The following is an 8817-nucleotide window of genomic DNA, read 5'->3' as shown; positions in this document are numbered from 1 at the left end:
TGTACTTTCTGCAAGTTTTATTTTATTTCTTTATTATTTAGTTTCTTTCTTCCATGTTCACTGGGATATAGGATAACAGGGTCAGTTCACGTCATCATCCAACGCTCCTCTGATTAGCTGTGGTATGCCTAAAGTACCGCTCAATGACTGGTGCAAACGGCTGTCAATCAAAGTCTCCCCGACCAATCACCTGCGCGGTACGTGGGGCGTCGAAGGAGGCGTGACGTTTGCAGCTCTGTGATTGGTGCGGTCACGTCACCGGCCTTGTTTGATAACATTGGGGATTCGACACACTGAGAGAGAGACCGACTCGAGACGGAGGCGTTTGTTGATTCATTGACTGTGAGACTCCGGGAGCCAGGAGAGGATCAAAGCACATCAATACACATCAAAGACTAAAGGTATCGTGTCGATCAACACTTCAAAGTCAAGAGGCCGAGCTGCGTTTCTGCTTAATGCTCGACACCCAGGTCGCTAATCAGCCAAGTGTAGCAGTTGTTGCGTAGCTAGCTAGCTAAAGCTACAAAAACCGCCTAAAGGTGAACGCACGGACTTTAACGTTCGTCCAGTTGTTTTTCCAAAACTGCGGTAAATACGTTTTCCAGGACAATCGAGGCGCTGTTACTGTGACGTGCGTGCGGCGCATGTGTGTTTTCACCGAGGCAGCGCGTTATTGTTAGCGGCTAGCCTCATGACTGCCGAGAGTTGCATCATTCGTAGTATACACACAGGAATGCAGCATCAAAATATGAAGTTGTGATCAGCAGAATGCCTCCAAAACTCCACAATCAATACTTACTCCTCAGCTGTTTTATTGAGGGGAAAGAATGGAGATTTTTCATGCACGTTACCTCCTGTTTTTAACATTTGGGTTTATTTCAGGTCATGTTTGAAACCAACTCTAATTCCTGTTTGATTAACCTGCTGATGCTTTTCTCAATTATCAGTTTTGTCAAGTGTTAGAAAACTAAAAAATATCTAAGTGAATGTGTTTAAATGTTTTCTTTATTTAAGTAACTATCCAAAACCCAAAGGTTATCAGTTTGTTGTTATAAGATACGGGTCAAATCCTAACAGTATAGGGGCAAGAACAAGTGCATATTCTGTATTTTCTGCCTGATATATTACTGGAACAGGTTTTATTAGCAAAACATTTATTGAATAATTTCCAGTTTATCAATTAACAGTTTCCACATGAAATACTCTGCATTTATTGGCCCCCTAATCACTGTTAAAATACCGTAAGTAAAAAAGTAAAGGGATTGCATCATTTTAACCTGTTTTCGACTGCTTTGAGAAACAAAGTAATGATTGGTCATAGTTTGGAGAAACCTTTACCCCAAATAATTCAGCGTGGGTGTCAGCAGCAACACCACTTAGACAGCATGGTACTGTTTGTCCGACCTTAATAAGACAAACAAGTTTGTTATTATGTTCATTAATATTCTGCATCCAGTCTTAATTAAATGATTTTTCTTCTGTGTCGGAACATCCCTCTCCCTCTGCGTTTAGGTCCTCTGCAGTGTTTGCGCTGTCAAGGGGATGTCAGCAGCCTGTCTCGCGCGCCTGGCAAGGTGCAGTGGTCCTCACGTGGGTCGCAATGGTCTTTTTCAGATGTTCGTAGTCCCAGTCCCATCGCAGCAGGACAACCACCTCCAGTACACAGTCAGTCGTAGACAGCTTTACAGCCCTTCAGAACAAAGACACAGCAACACGCGCTTTGATGCCGACAGCAGTGGCCGCCCCACTACTTGGGATTCATTTGGCATCTGGGACAATCGTATCGATGAGCCCATCCTGCTGCCCTCCAGCATTCGCTATGGCAAGCCCATTCCCAAAGTCAGCCTAACCAAAGTGGGCTGTGCCTCTCTCATTGGTGAACGCAAGGAGAATGAGGACCGCTACCAGGTCTCCCAAATGACTGACAACATCCTCTACTTTGCTGTTTTTGATGGGCATGGTGGACCAGAAGCAGCTGACTTCTGTGAAAAATACATGGAAAAATACATCAAGTAAGGACAACATTAAATATGCTATTATCAAATATCTATACCAGTCACTGCCACATGATCTTGAGTAACAAAACAAATCTGAACATGTTTGCTGTTGCTTTAGGGACCTGCTGCCAGAGGAATCCAATCTGGAATTAGTTTTAACGAAGGCCTTCCTCGAAGTGGACAAAGCTCTTACAAAGCACTTGCACTTCTCTCCAAATGGTAGGTTCTTTCATGTTACTTGTCCATAGACAAACTGTGTATATATACTGTATATATACACACTTGTATATAAATGTAATTACACTTTTTTCCTTCTCCTTTCAAAACCTAACTTACTTATTCTACTTAGGCTTTTGAAGCCTTGGATTTCTCAACTGACATGACACCTGCACTTTTGGTTAGAGGTCTGTCATTTAACCTGAAGTTACTAAATAACTGATGAACAATAAACATAAGCTACATGTAGAGCGAACACTAATGCTTGACTGCTTCCAGTTCAGCAGCTGCATGAACAGAAAGGTGACAAATTAAAGGTAAATCCCAAGTATTCTGTGTGATTTAAAAAAAAAAAAAAATCTTTCCATAGGGGGCATGTGGGGTCACTACATTTTTATTAAGTATTAAATCACATTATTTGATCTTTATAGTCATTAAATCCCAACCCGGTTATACACCTGTGGGTTAAACAATGTTCTCCACCAGCATCAGATTGGGTCCAGTCAAGGTCTAGAAACTTAAAGAGTCTATACCAACAAAGACTCACACTACGAGGCAAGTGGTGGCCAAACACCTTACAACACCCGCACTTGGTGTTGTGATTTCCTTTAATTGTCACCCATCTGTTGATATTTTATCTTTAGAAATTGCTACCAGGGTTCATTCAAATATCCCTCAAACAAATGAATGCAAAACATTTCTCTTAGTAAATCATGTGGTCTACATGTTTTCCCTAGTCGTGTAGAAACTAGTTGGTTACCTTGTATTTTCTCAAGTGGCATTATGTCTGATTAAGATTATCTAATGATATTAAAGCTAGTAAACCTGTTTTGTGGCCAAACACCGGCCACGCTGTGTGAAATGTCCCAATATGCCTGTGTGTGTGTGCATGTTATCCACGGCAGCTGCGGACCCAGCTCAGAGCTGGAGGCCCTTGGCACCAATGTGGATGACGAGAGACTAGATATTGAAGGAGAGTCCAGCGGGTCCAACTCCTGGACTACTGGAAGGTTCCCTATCTTTCTCTCACTCCTCTCTCTCTCTTTCTTTCTTTCTCTTCCTTCTTTTCTTCCCTCACCAAGTGTATGCAAAGCTTCTTGTGAGACAGTGCTTCAGTTTGACGAGTTATATGAAATATATGATGTCAGTTATTGATCTAGTTAGTCCACAAGATACATCACATTTACTATACAGATTGGATTAAAAAACATGATGCAGGCCTGTAAATCCACTTAATGACATTTGATGCTGTAGAATTGATTACATATAAATTGACCATTTAGTCAATATCCTGTCTTTGCCACTTATAAAACTGACTGAAAGCACATTCACTGAGTCCAGTGATGTAATTGCTTCAAACTGTTTTCCTGCTTTAATAAGAACTGTTACAAATTACTATTACCATATATCAAATAAATTTGATATCACTTCAGATTAATGATGATTTTTTTCTACATTTGAGTCTATATAAATAACCTAGACAAGTTAGTTGTAGCTTTCTGTGAAATCTTAGGGAATCTATTTCTGTGGATTTTTGTAAACCGGGCCCAATGTTGGACACATGTATTGTGCCACTTGTTTATCATTATTTATAATTTTTAGGTTCAGCCTTAGTCTTCACTCTGCTGTGAAAATTTGCTCGGGAGCGCAACCCTGTTAGACCTGCATGTGTGATTGTCTCCTCTATTGTTTACTGTGTAATCTGTAGTTCGCTGTATATGTCAAGTCCACTATATAACTTCCCACCCATGTCTTCATGCTTTACTGCGTGACTGTGAGCGTGTGAGAATACAACATGTGGTTGCTGTGAACAATGTGAACAGTAACTTTTTGTGTGGACCTTCATGGCTCCTTCCACCTCTGATGTTTCTTGTTATGTCTTTGTAGTGATGGGAATAAATGCAGGAACCACTGCCACTGTGGCCCTGCTGAGAGACGGCATTGAGCTAGTGGTGGGCAGTGTGGGTGACAGCCGCGCCATGCTGTGCCGCAAGGGCAAAGCCCTTAAACTCACTGTCGACCACACTCCTGACAGGAAGGATGAGAAAGAGAGGTACGTGAATGTTGTCAGTTTATACAAGGTTCATCTGCTTAGTTTAACTTAGACATTTTATCTTTCTTAGTGCATGGATATTGGTGTGCAGCGGAGTCTGTGTGTGTGTGGCGCTGTTACCTTTCCCCTCAAATTCTGGGACTATCATACAGAAGCTATGCACTGTACTAGAATTTTGTCAGGAGGCGGTGGTCGCCTCGCAAAACAACCTGAATGCCTTGTATAGGGTTGCAAAGGGGCGGTAAATTTCCGGAAACTTTCCATGGGAAGTTAAGCTCGGGAATTTTGAAAAAAAAATTTTAACGCAAATTAAACGCTGAGCAATAAAAAAATAATTCAAAACTCTATTTTAAAGATGTATGGAATGCAGCACACGCTGCACGTTGAATTTCTACCCTGCACTGTGCATTTCTCCATCACATGCGCAGTGCATTCTTCCATGTGCAGTGCATTCTTCCATCACATGCACAGATAATTCCCAGTATCCTGCACACTACAGCAGGGCTATTGAGGCCACACTACTGCATTAGCCCAAGGACTAGTCAGGTAAGTTTTGATGATATTACTGGGGAAAATATATAAGCATGCTGATTGAGGATTGTTCATCTGTTCATCTAGCCTATTTCTATTCATTTATCCATCAATTGTAAAATATTTTTAAAGACGATTCCAATTGTTTAGCTAACTATTTATATCTCTGGCATTGCATTAGTGTTTTTTACAAGCTTTTTTCTCATCTTATTCTACAGAGCAATGCCACGTGCACTATCTCGTGTGTGGAGACATTTCACCCCAGCCAATGTAGAAGGAAAGGCTGTGTACATTTGCAAATACTGTGCAAAGACCTATGTTAAGAATGCCACAAAGATGCAGAAGCATATAGTCAAGTGCCCAAAGTTTCCTCAGGGCTCAAATCAGCTTATGACAAAACAAAATGTTTATATTTATGTCTGTATATGACAAGGTAAATACAGTTAGTATAAATTACCCACAAAATTTCCAGTTTATTCCCGTTAATTCCCGTATATTCCCGTATATTCCCATGGAAAGTTTCCAACTTTGAATATTCCCAGAATTTTGCAACCCTAGTCTTGTAGTAGGGGAAGACAATATTTTGCGATGAAGGTTTGCAGACCTTTTCAATGTTATTATCCACAGCAGTCTTTAGTTTGATAGGTTGCTGCTGTTCCTGTAACACAGCTTCAAAAGACATTTAAAATTTGAGTTAGATGCACTGATGTAGCTTAATTAGCAATGATTAGCCTGAGAAAGATATTGTTAATGATATTGTCAATGTTGTTGTTATTATTATTATTATTATTATTTTAGTCATTTGTTGTGTTCCTCTCTCCCTGTGCACTGACCTCAAGGATCAAAAGGAGTGGGGGTTTTATTACCTGGAATAGTCTGGGACAACCAAACGTCAACGGCAGGCTGGCGATGACGCGCAGCATTGGAGACTTTGACCTGAAGAAAATGGGGGTCATTGCTGAGCCTGAGACCAAGAGAGTGACGGTAGGTTTACAAAAAGCTGTTGTTGCAACTTCAGATAAATATTTCACAATATTAATAAATGCAGGAATTCTAACCCCAAAAAATATTTACCAGGATATACAGGGACAAATTGACCTTATTAACAGAAAGTGCATATTATGTTTTATTGTTAAAATGTTAATTCTGCACATATGTTTTTATAAATATTCTCCTATCTGTCAACATAGTCATCTAAATAGCCAATAATGAATGTTTTCACATTTCCTTTAACCTGCAAATATGTCCACAAATATATTGTATCATTATGAATTTAGTTGTTTTCCTCTGACCTCTTTCTAATTTTTCATCTAAAAATTCAGTGATACTTGGTGAAATTATTATTATTATTTTGAATGATAGAAATATTCAAGTTCAATATTGATTATCTTTTCTTTTCCCTTCAGGTGCACCCTGTCCACGACTCCTTCCTGGCTCTGACCACAGACGGCATTAACTTCATTATGAATAGCCAGGAAATCTGCAACGTAATCAACCAGTGCCACGACCCCAAAGACGCAGCTCAGAGAATATCTGACCAGGTACTTTAAGCTTTGAATTTGTGGCTGTGGGTTTAAGCCTCACGGAGAGTTAGAACTTTAGTATTGAACTAAATTTAGTATTGTACCAATTGAACTTGTTGCATTGAAAGCCTTTTAGAAATACATTTTCACGATCTTCTGTTAGTCTTACACCAAAGCACAATGGTGTAGAAGCACTTAGCTTAACCTCTGCTCTGGAGCTATGCATCATGGTCCTAAAGCATGAGGGCATTATAAGCCCAAAACCAGAGCTCCGCTAGCGAATAACCATTAAACTTTACAAATACACTAGCCTACATTAATGTTTTTGAATTGTTATGAATTTCTTCTCTCCCAGGCTCTTCAGTATGGATCAGAGGACAACAGCACGATTATTGTTGTGCCCTTTGGTGCTTGGGGAAAGCACGACAAATCGGACACAAGTTTTTCCTTCAGCAGGAATTTCGTGCCCAGCAGTCGCTGGGCGTAGTCAGCAGGACGTCGGACGAAATGCTTTGGTCTGTGGACCTTATTATTCTGTGCAATACAATCGGTGCCCTTGAGGAAACAAGAACAGTTTGGTTTGCCCAACAATAATACCTATGGTTTAAAACGTTTTATTTAGGGTAACATGATTATTTTTAGCCTCTGTGATGTAAGAGGTGGTGAATTAATGTGCACTAAATTAAAAACATCCTCTGTCTACAAGTTTTATCTACTAGAAAGCCAATGACCTTATAGGTGCTAAAAGTTGAGAAGCGTTTGAATGGCAGACAGGAATTAATGGTGTCACTTAGTAAATATGTGGCCTGTCTACATTAGCTAAGATTTTAAGACAAGTATTCTTGTGTGTCTGCCATTCAGATATATATTTTGTGTATTTAGGTGTTCATAATGCCCAAGTTTGCACTTTTTGTTTTCAACTTAATATCTTAAGGATAACTTAACTTGGAAAAGTTACATTTTAAGACAGTGGTGCATTTGGATTTCACCAGTTGTTTTTAAGCCTCTAATTCTGGTACATTCATCAGTGTTAACACAGGAGTACAAGCGTACAAGAGAATAGGAAAGGGCCTTTTCAGAACCCTTGTACGAGAATACCAAATTTACTTTAAAATCTGTAACAACTGGAATATAATCACACACAAAATAGTGAGTAGTTCTTATTGACTCATGATTCTGGAGCTTTATTTCCATGCAATGGGTCAAAGCATCTAAATCAGACTAAACAGAAATAACTACTCAATTCACTGTTGCTATTTTAACGTTTGACCCATTTTCAAGTACTTTCCCATTAAAAAGATTCAACACTTATTATATTTTGTGTACTTATAGTACTTCCTAAAGCACCCCCCATGAGCATTGATGCTCAATTTTGCTCAATTGTGATGGTTTGAGCAAAACCCTTAATGTAGTAAAGGACAAAGTAATCTGGTGAGCTAGTGGGCTGTGTGAATGGAGTTGCTTATGGCTCAGTGACTGAACCTGGCATTTAATAATAAGACTAATGTTTGTTGGAATTAAAACATTGCTCAGGCTTATATAAGTGTTACTATCGGTAGTGAATTGAAGCCAGTCTTGTTAGGGCACTGTTGAGTGTGAAGGGTACAGAAATGTAGAGATTATGTTTTGTAAATAATTCTATTTATGTATATCTGGAAAACTGATAGTTCTCTGATACATTTACGTGATATCTTGGCTAAATCTCATATCAGAATATCTTGACACGCACAGGATCTCTGCTTCAGTGCTGTGTAAAGCGGCATTATTTACATTGTAACTCGGTTACAATCAGTAATTCACCATTTACACCACTTGTCACTCAGCAAGAGTAAAGCACACTTAATGCAACGCTATATAACTGTTCAGCTGAGAGCCATGTATGACAATTTGAATGTTTAGCTTAAATGCCCTCCATGAGTGAAAAAACACAATCAGATACAGAAGTAATTAAGCTGTATACGTTGTCCTGGGTTACCTGATGCAAAACAGAGTAAAACCATTAGATTCACTGTGCAGCTTTTGTTTGTTGCTTTGTATTGTGGTTGTTACAGCTTGACAAATGAAAGCATCCGTATTTATCAGTAACTTGTTCTGACTGTGAGACTTGCAAATGTTGTGTGGCTATCAGCTTTTCCTCAAATAACACTTATAAACGTTCTGTAAATACCCTCCTCTTCCTCATTCATACAACTGGTGAAACCTTGATTTATGTCTGAGAAGCCTCCTCATCTGTTGAAGCTTTCTTTCACAGTGTGTTCAGCGTTTATTTTACTGTATTTTGTTTCATTGCCTTTTAGACACAATCATTGTCGCTGCGGACCTGTAACTGGGACTAAATGTGATGGTTTCAAAAGCACTGTTACTGTATTTTTGATCTAAATGGCTCGTGACATCTCAATTAAAAACAACAAATACAAATATGTGTTGTCTTCGTTAATTTTTATTTTTTGTCCTAATGTTCTTGTCGGAGGTTAAGCGGTTATAGTCATGAAATCAA

The 8817-nt window shown here is 39.3% G+C and overlaps 1 protein-coding gene across 1 annotated transcript; it reads left to right on the top strand.

The window, feature by feature from the left end:
* Window positions 1-246: 246 nt before the first annotated feature.
* Window positions 247-8738, top strand: ppm1kb (protein phosphatase, Mg2+/Mn2+ dependent 1Kb). The gene is made up of 7 exons (XM_035175352.2): window positions 247-401; window positions 1513-2012; window positions 2116-2216; window positions 4101-4266; window positions 5637-5781; window positions 6204-6338; window positions 6676-8738. Exons 2-7 carry the CDS (start codon window positions 1543-1545, stop codon window positions 6805-6807), a joined length of 1149 nt encoding a protein of 382 aa, XP_035031243.1. The 5' UTR covers window positions 247-401; window positions 1513-1542; the 3' UTR covers window positions 6808-8738.
* The last annotated feature ends 79 nt before the right edge of the window (window positions 8739-8817 follow it).

This window comes from Hippoglossus stenolepis, chromosome 2, assembly GCF_022539355.2.
Source record: "Hippoglossus stenolepis isolate QCI-W04-F060 chromosome 2, HSTE1.2, whole genome shotgun sequence".
Classification (NCBI taxonomy): domain Eukaryota; kingdom Metazoa; phylum Chordata; class Actinopteri; order Pleuronectiformes; family Pleuronectidae; genus Hippoglossus; species Hippoglossus stenolepis.
Note: the sequence above shows the minus strand (reverse complement) of the source record. Positions and strands in the feature narration are given on the sequence as shown.

What these genes read in the sequence shown, in the direction of transcription:
- ppm1kb (XM_035175352.2), top strand. Translation starts at nt 1,543, where the DNA reads ATGTCAGCAGCCTGTCTCGCGCGCCTGGCAAGGTGCAGTGGTCCTCAC. An exon ending in CTTGCACTTCTCTCCAAATG is followed by an intron (nt 2,217 to 4,100) that starts GTAGGTTCTTTC and finishes ATGTCTTTGTAG; the next exon opens with TGATGGGAATAAATGCAGGA. An exon ending in CTCAGAGAATATCTGACCAG is followed by an intron (nt 6,339 to 6,675) that starts GTACTTTAAGCT and finishes CTTCTCTCCCAG; the next exon opens with GCTCTTCAGTATGGATCAGA.